This window comes from Denticeps clupeoides, chromosome 13 (genome assembly GCF_900700375.1).
Source record: "Denticeps clupeoides chromosome 13, fDenClu1.1, whole genome shotgun sequence".
NCBI classification, from domain to species: Eukaryota; Metazoa; Chordata; class Actinopteri; order Clupeiformes; family Denticipitidae; genus Denticeps; species Denticeps clupeoides.
In genome coordinates, this window is record NC_041719.1 from 19,027,967 (window position 1) to 19,043,956 (window position 15,990).

The 15,990-nt window shown below is 45.7% G+C and overlaps 3 protein-coding genes across 5 annotated transcripts; 2 read left to right on the forward strand and 1 right to left on the reverse strand.

The window, feature by feature from the left end:
- The first annotated feature begins 1,215 nt into the window (after positions 1-1,215).
- On the forward strand, positions 1,216-10,443 carry acot11b (acyl-CoA thioesterase 11b). 3 transcript variants are annotated; one of them, XM_029000312.1, is made up of 16 exons: positions 1,216-1,338; positions 1,835-2,016; positions 2,090-2,159; positions 2,234-2,294; positions 2,384-2,485; positions 3,645-3,780; positions 4,116-4,272; positions 4,373-4,492; positions 4,596-4,734; positions 4,834-4,889; positions 5,474-5,540; positions 5,613-5,696; positions 5,773-5,906; positions 6,004-6,135; positions 8,726-8,852; positions 9,197-10,443. In XM_029000312.1, the coding sequence occupies exons 2-16, from the start codon at positions 1,845-1,847 to the stop codon at positions 9,353-9,355; spliced, it is 1,716 nt and encodes a 571-aa protein (XP_028856145.1). In that variant the 5' UTR covers positions 1,216-1,338; positions 1,835-1,844; the 3' UTR covers positions 9,356-10,443. The 3 variants fall into 3 exon arrangements, with proteins under 3 accessions (XP_028856145.1, XP_028856144.1, XP_028856147.1); XM_029000311.1 differs by lacking the exon at positions 1,216-1,338 and adding an exon at positions 1,455-1,495; XM_029000314.1 differs by lacking the exons at positions 1,216-1,338; positions 6,004-6,135 and adding an exon at positions 1,455-1,495.
- A 247-nt stretch (positions 10,444-10,690) lies between these two features.
- lrriq3 (leucine-rich repeats and IQ motif containing 3) lies at positions 10,691-12,979 on the reverse strand. The gene is given in 6 exon segments (XM_029000962.1): positions 10,691-11,030; positions 11,905-12,068; positions 12,348-12,523; positions 12,526-12,622; positions 12,714-12,799; positions 12,802-12,979. Coding segments are annotated over 6 exon segments (1,041 nt in total).
- Positions 12,980-13,246: 267 nt separating this feature from the next.
- On the forward strand, positions 13,247-15,987 carry fpgt (fucose-1-phosphate guanylyltransferase). The gene is given in 5 exon segments (XM_029000206.1): positions 13,247-13,359; positions 13,676-13,843; positions 13,934-14,026; positions 14,118-14,182; positions 14,184-15,987. Coding segments are annotated over 5 exon segments (1,710 nt in total). The 5' UTR covers positions 13,247-13,286; the 3' UTR covers positions 15,495-15,987.
- Positions 15,988-15,990: the final 3 nt, after the last annotated feature.

Consider the following 15,990-nt stretch of genomic DNA (forward strand, 5'->3'; position numbering starts at 1 on the left):
GGCTTTGCAGCCTTCCCCGCGAGTCCGTGGTGGGAGTGAGCGATGTTTTTTTTACGTTGGCTGCGACTGTGTCGCATCGTGAGCTACACTAATGAAACCCAACCTTACTCTGGAACAGTAGCACATGATTTAAATAACATGCCACTTCCACGCTGCGTGTTATGGTGTCCGCCCGTGGCACTTGCTAAAAATACCGTGTTTTTTAATAAACGTTTTGTCGGGGCGCGGAGGGCCAGCGCGCTCCCTCATTGGTCGGCCGGCAGGTCCGGGGCCGGGGCTCCTTGAAACCGCTAATGTAAGCACGCCTCCGGCGACAGTAAACAGCGCGCGGGTCGCAGGCAGACACTGTCGCACCGAGGTCCCTTATCACAATTAACACGGGCCCATTGTCACTGCGGTGGCACCACCATGCAGATAAAACAGCTCTGGCGCCACAGAGCATTTTTACATTTTACATTTTTCTCTGTAGATAAATCTCCCTCTCTCTCTCTCTCTCTCTCTCTCTATATATATATATATATATATATATATATATACACACACACACACACACACGCACGCACACACACACACATATATACAAATATATATACATGTATATGTATATTCTATTGTTTATGAATTTCAAATGCAGTGCCGTGCAATATTTGCAAATTGCCATGTAATGTAACGACGGTGGCGTATACAATCATGTGCAAATATGAATGTATGGGCTAATTCAAAGTGGTCCTTCGCCGTGGTCCTGGTCTGGTCGTACTCGCGTCGAGCCGCTAGAGGGCGCGACCTCATCTGCCCTGAACGCTGCGGGTCGAAGTTAAATATTACAAACAATGTGCAGCGTCGGGAAAACCGCTTCATCCGTGGAGTGGGGCAGGTGGACGTGTTTCGCGGAAATTGCACGATAGTTGGCGAGAAAGTAGGACAAATGCCCGCGGCCCTTTTAAAATGTGAAATTTCAAAATTCCCAGCAAGGTCACGGTAAATGTGGAGGGTATTGATTTTTAGAAAAGTGATCTTTTCCTCGATCTCCTCGTGTAATGTATTCTGTGCCCTGGTACTGGCACATAATTATTATTTTTTATTCTCATTTTATCTCGACTGCACGACTCTTCATACGAACACGTTAATAGCTACGGTAGATTAGTCATTTGTGTGTGTGTGTATGAAATATTTGTCAGGATTTGCTGGGACGTGTAACTCTAGCCGGGCCGTGTATGGAGGTGGGTTTGGCTCCAGCCGCCAGTCACAGGACACCGGCGACACGGAGCGCCGCGGCGACACCGGCCCACTTCCCCTCGGAGGAGCCCCGGAATCCCGCGTTTCTCCAGCACGGCGGCGGTAAGTTTCAAAAGTTTTCACGACTTTCTGCAAGTTGCTGGACGGCGCGCGAAGTCGATATCGTTTTTTTTTTTATTCGGATTATTATCGGGTTTTTTTTCTCGATACGTCAGGCCGGAGGTCGCTGCGTGTTGATGGACAGAAAAGGACACAAGAGGCAGGTGACAGCGACACGTTTAGTTGCGTTTTTTATTCATGCCGGCCGAGCGGGTTATGCAACGACATTGGAGGAAAGGCGTCAGTTCAGAGTAACGGGAACAATCCGCTCTTTGTCGCAGCTCTTTATCCACCAGCAGGTTGTTCTTTTTCCACTTCCACTTTCAAATGTAAATCCCTCATTTGGTTCACTAGGACCTGATCTGCAAATCCCATCATCTTAATAACGCAGATACCAGTTTGACTTTTTTATTGACATACACATGAACATAAGAAGCCTATTTTCGGCCCAGTAATGGATCGCTGATTCAGCGATCAGTTTTTGTCCTCCACGGCCCAGATTGGTGGCGATGGCGTCGGAGAGGAGGGCCAGCGATCTGACGGAGGAGAAGGAGGACGTGCACAGGAACCCCACCGAGGTGAAGATGAGTCAGATTGTGCTGCCGTGTCACGCCAACCACTGCGGAGAGCTCAGCGTCGGTCAGCTGCTGAAGTGGATGGACTCCACCGCCTGCCTGTCTGGTGAGCTGGGCCTGCACTTTCTGGTGCCCGTTGCTAAAAGGTTTCGTTCTAACGGAACTCTCCTCCTGCGAAGCTGAAAGACACGCTGGATGCTCCTGCGTCACAGCCTCTGTTGATGACATCCACTTTGAGCACACGATAGGGTAACGTCTTGTCCCTAATACTCACATCTTGAAATCAGGCCTGAATGCATTCATGCGATGTCTGTCTGTCTCAGGGTCGGACAGGTGGTCAACATCACAGCTAAAGTCAACAGGGCCTTCACGTCCAGTATGGAGGTACTGGCATCAGATCAGAGCTCGGCGTGCACGTGTGTTCGTGTGTACGTCTTTGTGTGAAAGCCGCTTTGCTCTTGATTTGCTCCGAGGTGGGGATCGTGGCGAGATGTGAGGACCTCTTCAGCGATCGACAGTGGAAGGTCTGTCGCGCCTTTGCTACATTCGTAGCGAGACGAACAGAAGCTGGGAAGGTAAATACGCTGCTGACTCCATTCATATATATGGTGTATTATATTTACAACATCAGTCAGAGCTTATAACACATTGGTATAGTAAATTGCACAATATATTGACAAATCAGTCTACCTGTATACAATAGGCATTGGAGTCTCTAATCTTTTGCCTTCATTTAACACACCCAGATCTAGAAAGGCAGAAAAGTGTTCTGTTCCTATGGTATAGTATATATATTCTTTTTACCGTAGCTCATTTTCCACTGCACTGGTGCCAGTTCCCAATTTGGAATCCGTGCCATGCCTAGTGCCAGAGCTTCAAAGTCTGCTCTGAACTGGCACCACAAATTTGCTGGTCTGGAACCAAGATGTCATGGAAAGTGTGAGGAGTCAACTTCAGATGAAGATAATGGTGGAACGCAAATCTGGAGTTCCATGGGCTGTGCTTTTTGCTTGGGATGTGGTCACAGCATTTATGAGTAAGCTGATTTCCAACCACCAGCACCAGTGCATTGACATACAGTGCACAAGACATACCTGGTTGGACTTTAAAGCCGTGACATTACGATTTGGACACAAGATGTTGCTGAAAAGGGTGTAGCTGTGGTGAAAGTGTTGGTCATTTTAATTACAGCTGTATATAATCTTTCACATCAATTTAATTGTTATTTCATCACACTTCAAAATTATTCAGTTGTATTTGTATTTAAGTATTTCTGCTGTTTTGTGGTCATAAAATTCTGAAAGAATAGAATCTAGTTTATTTTAAATCTTGTTCATCTGGTTCTCCTAAATTAAGCACCTTTTTGCTACTAACTAGTCTACTACCACTACCATATACTCATTGTCATAAATCTGACTTTGCAGAGTGCTCCGGGTCCGTGTTCCATGTTTTGGTGTTCCCGATACCCTGATTGTGTGCACCTGATGTTAAGTGTATAAATGTAGTCTCATTGCATGTAGTCCTCACTGGGTTATTTTACCTTGTCCTGTCTGCAGGTGTAATGTCCTACCACCATGACACTCATGTAACTGTCACCAGGTTACCAACTACTAAACCCATTTTACATCACCCCAGTCTCCCCTGTATATTCTGTACAACAGTTGCATCTTCTCAGCCATGTGTGGGGCTGTTTTTAGACCAGACGTGAAGACGAATGTCTCTGTGTCTTCTCAGGTGCAGCTAAAGCAGGTGATCCCACACACACAGGAGGAGCAGATGGAGTACAGCCTCGCCGCCGAGAGGAGAAGGATGAGGCTCATCCATGCAGAGATCATTAACGATCTTCTGAGCAGCAGCTCAACTCAGGCAGGTGGGCTAATGAGCCAAAAAGCATCATAGTAGATGACACTTTGACAGTGGACCATACTGTAGTCTCTTGATGCTAAATAAAACTCTTTAGCACTAAATCATTAAAAGACAGAAATGTCAACAGCTCATTTTTCAACAGTAAATACACAATATCATGCAGGATATTTGCAGGAAAATATAGATGATATGTATTGCATAGATATTTTATGGTAGACTCTTGCTTATTTAATGCCATAGTATATATTAGATTTTTAATTTATAGATATCCAGTGTAAAAAGAATACAAAAAGATGAAAGCGGTGTGTACCAGAGCACAGTGTGTTTTTTGTGCTTCAGCCGGCGAGTGTCTGGAGTTTGATGATGCCATGCCAGCAGAGCGGACACGAGTGGAAAGCGTGGAGTTGGTGCTGCCCCCTCATGCCAACCACCAAGTCAGCACTTTCGGAGGACAGATAATGGCCTGGATGGAAAATGTTGCCACAATTGCAGCAAGGTGAGCGGTGTGTGGCCAGGCTGCACTGGTGGCAGCAGGTGTACTGTGCTGGCAGCGTGGATAAACAATGTCTCGGGTCTTTTTCTGCCTTCCTCTTTAGTCGTTTATGTAACTCTCACCCAACTTTGAGGACAATCGACATGTTCCACTTTCGAGGTCCCTCACACATTGGTGACCGGTTGGTCTTGAAGGCAATTGTCAATAATGCCTTCAAGAAAAGGTATTTTTTTCTCACAATAACATATATTTACATTTATATGCTTCCCCTGCAAAAAGGATGTATGGATTAATGGCCAATCTATGACTGCACTACATTGTCACAGTATGGAGGTTGGTGTATGTGCTGAAGCCTACCAAGGTGGAGAACCTCTTCGTCATATCAACAGTGCATTTATGACCTTTGAGGTTCTGGGCAGTGACAAGAAACCACGGACGCTTCCTCGAATACGACCTGAACCAGTGGTAATAACCTGCTCGGCTGTACTTAACAACATGGTGGCTGATCTGACTGTCACCAACCATGAAAAATTATCCTTGACCCGCCCGGTTTTATATTCATAGGATGGGAAGCGACGATACCAAGAGGCCATTGCTAGAAAGAAAATTAGACTGGACAGGTGAGTTGATAGTGAAGATCATCCAGTGGTCCAGATCATACATCATACACTAATTGTTTTCCCTGGGCATCTAGTAAGAACACACTCACAACTCCCATATATTAAGCAGAAAACCAGAGGCACCCAAATTAAAGAAAAAAAAGATAATTTGTAATAAAAAGCACAAAATGAATTCCTAAATTAATTTCTTATAATTTGTTTGTAAAATAAGCTATAAAATGTATTTTTCGTACTGTATCATTGCCCTCGTCTGTATGAAGTCATATTAAGCTGTGATAAACATCTGGTTCTTTCCCCTTTATAACATTATGACCACCTGCCTAATATTGAGTAGGTTTGCCTTTTACTGCCAAAATAACCCTGACACATTGAGGTTTGTTCTGGTTCCTGATGCCAAACACGAAATAGTGCATCCATGGAGTATTTTCCAGCACAGATGCTTGATTGGACTGAGATCTGCTGTTGTCATCTCCATTATTTTTTTTTGTTAGGTGTGATCACTACAGTTCAGGAACTTGTTCACTTGACCTGTCCACCACAGTTTTATAAAGTAATCACAGTTATTATTTTCATAAATGTTTCAGGAAATACATTATCTCCTGCAAGCACACCGAGGTTCCTCTGTCTGTTCCCTGGGACCCAAGCAACCAGGTAAGTACAGCATAATAAATAAACCATGATGATAGTTAGCAGCTATACTAACGAAATAGGGCTGTTTTCTAGATGTACCTCAGTTACAACAATGCATCTGCCTTGAAAATGATGGCTGCAAGGAACAACTGGGTGTTAAGCTCAGAAAAAAAGAAGGTTGGTGCTGAGAGGAAGAAGCATTCCCTCGCATTTTTTGGAGAAGTTCAAAGCCATGCCTACATCTGCTTTACAGGTGAGCCTGTTCACTCTAGAGGAGAACCAGATGTTGTGCTTCAAAGTGGAGACTCATGTGGACGTCCCTGCTGAACAGGTCTTCCTGCTGCTCTCTGACCTGAGACGGAGACAGGAGTGGGACAGGCATTATAAGTATGTGCTTCAGACGGTTTTCAAGTTGACTGTGTTATTATCATAGTGAATCATCTTGTTAAAACTGGAATAATAGCAGCTTGTCTGAAAAATGCAGAGAATGTGAGCTAATTAGTCAGGCTGATGAAGAAGACACCATCTACCGCGTAGTTACTCCATCGGTTACTAGAGGTGCCAGGGTTCAAGACTTCATCCTCCTAGCCTCCAGGAGGCGGCCATGTGATGCTAGGTAAGCATTGAAAATTGGCATTATTGCTTATATTTCCACTGTTAAAATGAGTAGCAGTCAAAAGTTTGATCACACCTACTCATATTTTTTGTAACAAAACTGAAGACACTGGACTATGAAGAATAATCAAATAATAATCAAAACAAAAAGTTTCTTTCACACTCTTGTCTTCTCTCCACCACCTTAAGTAGGACAGCGGGGACGGTTTTCAACAGTCCTGAAGGTTTATGCTGAACACTTTCTTATCATTGACTCATGATAATAAGCATCTCATCAAGCCACTTTTGATGATGACAATAGTGAACAAAGCAGCCATTAAGGTAAAAATAAAAAAAAGGCAGCGGAGGACCACGGAGAAGAACTCAGCCAGTCGTGGTGAGTACGGGCGCCAGCGGGAACCGTTGGAGTATCGCCTGTGGGGTCGGGGAGTTCTGTGGTTGCGACGCGCCAGGACCGCGATAGGCCCCCAAGAGCTGGTTGAGCTGTGTCTTCCCAGTGGGACGGGGTTCGGGCCGTGGTGGCCAGCGCCGAGGTGTGACGGCGATCCCTGGGTGATCCGCAAAACCCGGAAGCATCAAAGTCTGCGGGTGAGTGGGTGGAGCGAGGACGAGGGTGTCGACAGTAGCGAGGAAGTCACATGGGCAGCAAGCGCATAGGATGCGACCCCCACGATCATTGCCCTGTCGGGCCAGGACCGCTGCGCTCTGCTGGAAAGCCTCACTGTGGACTGGGAAGAAACAGACGGCGAGAGCGATGATGACACTAGCTGGTGGGCGGTCGGTGCTAGGATGGCTTTCCGCCCATCGCGCCCATCAGCGATCGTCGCAAGGTCTGTGGTGTCCCATGTGACTTCCGGTGCTGTGAGGATGACGAGAGAGACATAGTGAGGAGGAAGACTGTGACGTGGGGGTAAGCTGGTGGAAGAGGGCGACGAGAAGTCGCCAGCCAGCAACTGTGCTGCCTTGCGGGGAATCCACCTCTCCAGCTCCGGTCGCAGACACACCTACCCCAGTAGAACAGCAGGGCAGCACCAGCGCCCCTGCCTGCTTCAGAGAACGTCCACCACCCTCCACGCCACATGCCCACCACCATCTCCAGCAAAGTGCCCAGCCCCCTGTGGGAAGTGCCCATTGTGTCCGGACCCTTCTCAGGAGCAGCAGGTACATGCCAACCCTTCTTAACATCCTGTGCCGTGTACTTTGCTTCTCTTCCCTCGCTCTCAGACGCGGACAAGATCACCACCATACAAGATCACCACCATACTCGCACATCTGACTTGGTCAGGTTGGGGCTGGGACTTATCCTTGTGGCAACGAGGAGAGACAGACAAGATGGGTTACCGGGACTTCCTGGAGCTGCTGACAGTGGAGTTTGATCGGCCAGAGCCTTTGCCATGGATCGGGCCTGCTTGTCCCAACGAACGCAGAAGGAGCTGAGCGGATGGTCCGGGGAAGCCCCCGCACAGCGAGAGTGGCTGCATGTGCCCAGAAGGCACCACCCAGGGTCGCAGTAAACGGTTGCCGTAGGGTCTGGGACCGCCTCCCTGTGTGGGGCAGGGAGCGACACAGGAAGCGTCAGAAGGGACATGCAGCGACAGGGGCTACACGTCACCAGAAGGCACAACGCTGGGGTGCAATAAGCGGTTGCCGGAGGGTCCAAGACTGACTCCCTGCGCGGGGCAGGGAGCGACGTAGGAAGCGTCAGAGGGGAAGTGCGGAGACAGGGCCCGCATGTACCTGGAAGGTTCGGCCCTGACTTTTGTGTTCAGTTTGGAGGGACCAAGGCCACCATGCAGGACAATGTCTGGGAGCCAGCCAGAGTTTCTGGGTCCTCAAGTGGGAGGACACAGCAGGGCAGGAGCCCTGTGGTTGTTGCTGTCCGCCCCGCCTCCTCTGCTGATGTTACTGCTGGGGCTCCGAGAACGTAGCCCGTGGAGGGGGGCTCTGTCACGATTGGGTGCACCTGGAGACGCACCTGGCACCAGTCTACAGGGTGGTTTTATGTGGACCGTGTAACGTATGAGTTTAGTTGTTTTCAGTTCCGGCAATCGGCACACGATTGTTTCTGTTCTCCTATTTTGTTTCCACAGTTTTTGGCCCTCACATTGTTTTCCTTTGTTTATGTTATTGTTAATAAAATCCCTTTCCCAGTATGTCCCGCCTCTGCGCTTCCTTCCACAGTCAGATCGAGGACGTGACAAGATCAGACATTTTGCTCTTTGTGCACAGACCTTCATCATGGAAAAGACACAAAGAAATATATATGATGCGACTTTCAAGATAAACGCGATCAGTCTGTATGTCGATGAAGGAAATAGAGCTGCTGCACATAAGCTCACAGGAGGACAATGGCGATAGTGATCAATAGCTTTTCCTGTAGTTTTGCAGGAAAAGCTTTGTGAGACAAAGTAATTGCATACCTTCAGGCTGTTCTGTTCCGATTCCTGTAACATCTTGGTCATATAGCAATGGGGGCACCTGTATCTTATAGACAAGTGCACCTTATTTATCTACAATGTCTTCTTTCTTTTAGAATTTAGTGGGCGTGGCGCTCTATAGTCCAGTGGCAAAACTGTTTTTGTTCCCCTCAGTGACCCATACCTGATAGCCCTTCGTTCCGTAACACTGCCCACTCACCCACCTACTGAAGACTTCACAAGAGGAGAGGTGCTCTGTGCCGGCTTCGTTATCGAGGAGGAGTCCAACCACGTTGCCAAGGTGTCAGTCTAAGTCTAGCCACAAGATGATTATAAAATGTTCAGTTATACTTTTTGAATTCTGAAACATGCATTAATACTTGCATTATATGCATTAATTAATTACATGCATTAATATCCCAACAAATACTTCAGCACACACTGCACAAAATGACATTTTTTCCACAGAGATTGCATTTGTGCACCCATCTACAGAACTTAAATACAAACCTCACAGCCTTTCATGTCAGTGACTGCATTGCCAATATTATGATTTTAATTCATTGTGCAGCCCCAGTGTTCTCTGTTTTTTTATCATTAATGTATGGTTCTAAGCACACTAAGCAAATTTATGCTTCTTTTCAGATCACCTACTACAACCAGGCCACTCCCGGAGTCTTGCCCTACATCTCAAATGACATAGCAGGACTTTCTTCCAGCTTTTATAGCACTTTTCTTTCCTGCAGTCAGTTTCTAGAGAAGAATAAGGATAACCTTTCTTCTGATTCCCCCTCTGCACTATAAAAGATCACCTCCTTCGGAACTGATCAGAAGTTTCACTCTTATAGATTTAACTATTTTGATACTAAATCAACAATATAATAGTCTAACAATGATATCTGAGAGAAAGTAGTAATGTTTTTCTTATGGAAGACACATTTCCAGAAGCCACTACATTATTAATATATTTCAGCCCATATTCCACCATTTGAGAATTTTAGTCTGATGTTAAAATTACTCTGTATCTGTGAAGCTCATGTCATCTGTGCATTAAAATGACATGTATGCCTTAATGGCCTTGTTGTCAATTCAGGATAGGAGCCTCTATAAAATAGAGGAAATATAAAAACATGCCCTCACAAAACTCTCATAAAAATGTGAGATATACAGTATACTGGACAAGTTGGAACTGCAGCATCTGCAGTATTTCTGTTTCTTGTTTTTTACAGAATGTCATGAAAGTGGGTCAAAGTAGGATGCAAGTACATCAATTTTAGAGTAGGTAAAGGTCATATTCATTACTCTCAACTGCTAATGTAATACATCAGATGATGTAACTAGGTTAACAGCCACATACTCCACCCTTTGTATTAAGTGCAGTCAGCACAACATCTTGAAGGTCCATTGGCATCCCTCTTAATTAATATTCAACGTAGGCGATGATATTATGTTCATAATCTCTTCCACTTGCTGAAATTCCAGACCAGGCCACCACGGTAGTGTATAAGCTTATTGCCAGTCAGGCCCTTCTTTGTGTCAGGAGAAAAATCATTTCTTATTGCTTGGACATGACAAGATTATTATATATGCTGTAGAAAAAAGAATGAACGAAACAGAAACATCTAGAAACATTCAAAATGTTGACATGTGTTGCCAGTAAAATATAAATAACATATAATAAGCATGATGCAATGGAGGCAGCATTGGGTCAGTACATCACATGCTCATTAATGTGTACTTTTTAGATTTTATTCTACTCGATTGTCTCAAGTCTGACTTGATTATTTAATATAAGAATTGTACAGATTTATTAATACATTGCTATTTTTTTGTTTAGACTAACATACACCTTTTTTGTAGATGCAAATTACAAATAAAATAAAATTACAAAAGCTAAATTGTCCTGCTCCTACATATGTTTTTTTTGCTAAATCAACTGTTGTTTTGTAATTCATTTGTCCTTCATGCGCCTCAGTTGTTGGACCTTGGATTTGGAAGGATGTATTTTAATGCTGGCTGGTTTCGGCATTTATATGCCTGCCATTGTGTTCTGTAGCTAAATATGTGCCCGTGGTAACATCATGATGACATTTTCTTTGGCCATTTGTTCCCTACAAAAAAATTAAAGAATTATGAGGATTATTTCAGATTGCAGGCATGGTTGTACCTGTATCTGTTTTGCAGGGGTGTGTTCCTCATCACCTTTTGCTGGCCAGTCTGCTTAAACATGCCCTTGTTCAGTACGGCATAATGCCCACACAACCTGTTCACGAGGGTCTGTTCATCTGCCCGGCTCTCCTTCCACTCCAAGAAAATGGAGTGCTTCTGCTTGGCCAGCTGAATCTCCCTATTCCTGTTGGACCTGAGAAGGCCAAGATTCTTCTCCATCTCCTTGAGGTCATGCCCTCACCTTAAGAGCGCGGCCTGCCTCTGTGTTTCTCGAAAGGCGTCCCTGTTTGCATTGGCCTCTTCTCCGCAACTGATGGAATTGGCCACACGATCACCTCGGTGGACGTGCGCCCTGTGCTGGCCCTGCCTCTCACCTGGAATGGCTTTGGACTACTGTAACCATGGCGCTGGCACATCAGCCTCCTCCCTCTCATGGGGTTGAGCTAGAGAGGGGGTCTCTGTCTATGAGCAGGCCTGGCAGCCCCTTCTTTAGGAGGGGAGACAGTCAGGATAGTATGTTGGAAATCGGCAAGCTCATCTTGCATGCGGAAACCTGGTCAGGTTCAGTTAGAGAGTGGTTTCTTGTCAGAGAGAGATTTCAGCATATTTTTGATGAAATATTGAATGAATATATACCTTTGTCCAGTTCACCTTGTTTTGTATGTCTGGATCTAGTTATTTTATTTGAAGTATATGATTCACCTACGTTGATCTGTCTCTTATTGTCAGTGCATGATCCAATGGAAGGTTTGGGTAAGACTTTTAACAATATCATTTTCATGACATGTTTACAGCTGATTGGGACAATTTCCCATTTTTGGATTAAAACATGGACTAGGCTTTATTTACATGGGTTTACCTTTGGCGTGCTGATTTGAATACGGTTCCCATACATTCTTTTAAATGTCACATCCTGTTTCTGGGACACCTCTGAAAATTTCTTAATTCCACTGTTCATGTGAGACCGTGTATGGAACCTGCCTGTCTATACTCTGCAGCACTCTGGCCTTAGATGAAGGTCCTGAGAGAAGGATTTTTTCCTCTATCTTTAACCTCTGAGGAGGTGAGGGCGATCACTCTGGACTGTCTGTTCCCACGCATTGACCTGGTCATAAACAAAGGAAACTGGGTCAAAAGAAGTGGCTTTACGGCTCTACTGGATTCATCCCTTTTTGTTCCCTTGCATTTGAATGGCAGATATGTGTGGCATGTGTGGCTGTAGCCTTTTTCTGCTCAGATATCCCCAAATCCATTGTTGGATGATTACAGTTGGGCAGTACATTGCCTGGATCTGGTTGATTTGGGAGATTATGCTGTGAACAAGATGCATTCCACTCTTGAATGATTCCTGGTGGTGCGAACACATCGACATTTGATAAAATGGTGGTAGTTGCCTAGTGGGTAACACACTCGCCTATGAAACAGAGGACCCAGGTTCGAATCCCACTTACTGCCATTGTGTCCCTGAGCAAGACACTTAACCCTAAGTTGCTCCAGGTAGACTGTCCCTGTAACTACTGATTGTAAGTCACTCTGGATTAAGGCGTCTGATAAATGCTGTAAATGTAAAAAATAAATACATTTCTTAAGGTGCTCAAAACCTTTGCATCTATGAATGCACACTAACCATGCTTGAAGCTGGATAAAGGCTAATGGAGAAATTAGTGCACATTTGTTTGAATTTTGGAGGCAATTTCCGGTTTTCCACAAGTTCCTCATCAGATATCACAAAGTTGTCCAGAGCCTTTAAGGACCATTTACTATTGACCACGCAGTGTCTGTAATTTCCCCCCAAGCTCGTAAAGAGTTGTGACTCTTGGTGACCATGCTGTTGCCATGGAGATTCAGAAGCTGCAGGTCTTCCAGTCTCTCCCAAAACCTTGCTTCCGGCAGATGTGCTATCTGAAATTTCATGTGATGTAGATTGTGCATTGTGCTGAATTTCTGAGCTACTAAGATGCACCATGACAACACAAACTGCTTTCAAGGTTACCTGGTTTCCTTTAAGATCTAACATGACTAGATGCTCGCACTCACAGGGGACCCCGATATCGGTGACAAAGTTGTTCGCCAGCACAAGATCCTCAGCGACTTCCATCGCTGTAGAACATCCACATTCTTCAACATCAGGCTGGTAAGTCTGACCAGCAGCATGCTGTTCAGCTCGGCAGGCTTTCCCTGCTCCTGCTCCTGCTCCGCACCTCCTCCATGATCTGGAACGAGGTGCTCGGTGCCGATTGAAAGGGGAACACAGTGCATCTTACACTGGATACAATGTAACAAAGCCCACCACCAAATGAACATGTGCTGTCATACCAGTCTGTACCTACGCAGGCCCCGCCCCTTTTTGTGCCTGTTTTAAGTCGCCATGACAACTAAGGGCCGGGTAAATAAATTGCAAAACCATTAATAACCAAAAACCATTAATAACCAAAACATTTCGATAATATCGCAGTGCGGTGTTTCTTTGGTTAATTATTTTGTCCGTTTTAAAACGCCTGCTTGGTAGGACGTCACGTCACGTCACGTCACGTGACGCGGAAGCGGCTGCCCGCTGCGCGGCACCATGAGCGAACATGCGGACTCTGCGCTGCGAAAAGCCTCCGAGGAGAAACTACGGAGATTCGACAGATTGCGGGGTACAGCAGCCTGTCTGCCTTCCTGCCTGTCAGTCTGCTTTCCTGCCTGCTGTGACGCAGTACATTTATCAGACGCCCGTATCCAGAGCGACTTACAATCAGTAGTTACAGGGACAGTCCCCCCCTGGAGACACTCAGGGTTAAGTGTCTTGCTCAGGGACATGATGGTAGTAAGTGGGGTTTGAACCAGGGTCTTCTGGTTCATAGGCGAGTGTGTTAACCACTAGGCTACTACCACCCGTTTATGTACAACATGCTCGATGTTGTATAATATATCTGTTAGGTTTATTGCTGAATCAGTGTACATTCTGTGCAGGTAAAGAAGTGAGGCCAGGACAATTTTGGGACCTTGTTATTGTCACAGCTGCAGATGAAGAACAACGTGCCGCATATGAAGTTCAGATCAGCGAGAAGCTTTGCAGGAACGAACTACCACTTGGGATTCCTTACCAAGTATTTGCAGACCCACCAGGACCTAAAATTGGTATTTTTCTTCTTCTTTGCATTTACCTGTTAATCGCAGGATGTAAAATTACCCCATTAAATTAACCTATAATTACTTTGTTTTGCACAGGTAACGGAGGATCGACTTTATATTCCTTCAGTCACCTTGAGAAAAAGTATGGTGAGACCTTATCATCACTCAGAGTGATTCTCATACATGCCGGTAGGTTTGGACTTAAATTTCCATGGATCATCATGAGTAAAAATATAAAAAATGTACTACATATTACTGTTCCATTCTCAATCCTCCTCAGGAGGGTCCAGTCAGCGGCTGCCTAGTTCAAGCGCACTGGGGAAGATCTTCATGGCCCTGCCCCTTCGGAGATCCGCTGTATCAGATGTTGGAGTTAAAGCTGGCCATGTACGTGGACTTTCCGGCGCGCATGAGGCCGGGCGTCCTGGTGACCTGTGCCGATGACATCGAGCTGTACAGCGTCTCGGAGGACGTCGAGTTCAACAAGCCAGGCTTCACTGCTCTGGCCCACCCGTCCGCCCTCTCCATTGGTACCACCCATGGGGTGTTTGTGTTGGAGCCTGAAGAAAGATCCGAAGTGAATGAAATGGAATATAGGTTGTGTGTTCAGTTTTTGCACAAACCGAGCATTGATGAGATGCAAAAAAGCGGCGCCGTTTGCAAGAGAAAGCAAGGCACTTGTAGAGAAGAAGAGTTCGTTTACACGGACAGTACTTACTACATGGATTACTCCACTGTGCTGAAATTGCTGGGGATGCTTGAAGAGATTGGCCCATTGGATTGTGAAATTGATGCTTATGGGGACTTTCTTCAAGCTCTAGGGTCAGGTGCCTCCATAGAATACACCAACAACACAGTTAATGTCACCAAGAGAGAGAACAGCCTGGTGGAGGTCCGGCAGAAAATCTTCTATCACCTCAGAGGAATCCCCCTCAATGTCGTCGTTCTGAACAAGTCCAAGTTCTACCATATTGGTACTAGTGAAGAGTACCTTCTCCACTTCACAGGACAGTCTGGCCTCAGGGAGGAGCTAGGCCTTCTTCACGCTGCTTTTACTTTATGTGAGTGCAGTGTGGGGTGTGTCATGCACAGTGTCGTCCACCCCAGCTCGGTCGTGTCCGCAGGGTCGGTGGTTGAGTACTCCAGGATAGGCTCCAGTGTTACTGTTGGTCACGGGTCCATCGTCAGTGGCTGTTGGATTAACGCCGGCCTTACCGTGCCGCCCCGAACCTTCATGCACACTCTGGCGGTCAATTTGAACGGTCAGGCTGGTTTCGTGACTGTGGCCTTTGGTACGAATGATAATCTCAAAAATACTGTAGCCTCCCCCGCTGATCTTTCAGGACTCGTGCTGTTTGGAACCAGCTTGCTGGAGTGTGTGGAGCGTGTGGGCTTGTGTCCTGAAAGCGTCAGGTTCTCCGGTGAGAAGTTGGCATGCAGCTTGTGGAACCTGTGCCTGTTCCCTGTGTGCTCCGACCTGCAAAGTTCATCTTCTAAGAGCCTGGAGGTGGTGCAGGCGCTGTGTAGTGGCTCTGGCTTCACCCTGGCTAAGGACACCAGACTGGTGTCCCTTCAGGAGTCCCTGCAGAACAAAAGCCATGAGGAAATGCTGAAGTTCAGGAGAAAGCTATATCGAGATATTGTCAAAGAAAAATAAAGTACTTTAAAAATGTATTTGCTAATTGTCAGAAAAGGATTTTACGTATTTTCAGTGACATTCTTATGCCTGTTATGTTCATTAACAATTTCTCTGAAGGGTGTTTGTAAGGCTCCTCATTGTGCTACATTATTTCCTACGCTCTCTTTTTTTCTGGTGGAAAATGGCTTCAAAACCAATGTGGTAAGAGAAGATGGACCAGCAACACTGATCATGCCAGCGTTTATCATCCCATGTGTCCTGCATACCTTAAAGTCTGATGGAGGGTCGGCCAGCAGGAATGCAGAGCTTAAATGTCTTAAAGAGACATGCACATGTGGTGAATGGTTCATGAAGGCAAAAAAAAAAAGCAAGACTTTACACGCAATGCACATAGATTAATATTTATATTTGGAATAAAATGTATTTTGTTTATAAAATTGTATTTTATTTATTATTTAAATTAACAGTACACAGTATGGACTGTTTTAGATTAAACTGAAGTAGAATTGTAGGC

What these genes read in the sequence shown, in the direction of transcription:
- acot11b (XM_029000311.1), top strand. Translation starts at nt 1,473, where the DNA reads ATGGACAGAAAAGGACACAAGAG. An exon ending in GAATACGACCTGAACCAGTG is followed by an intron (nt 4,735 to 4,833) that starts GTAATAACCTGC and finishes TTATATTCATAG; the next exon opens with GATGGGAAGCGACGATACCA. An exon ending in CCTGGGACCCAAGCAACCAG is followed by an intron (nt 5,541 to 5,612) that starts GTAAGTACAGCA and finishes GCTGTTTTCTAG; the next exon opens with ATGTACCTCAGTTACAACAA.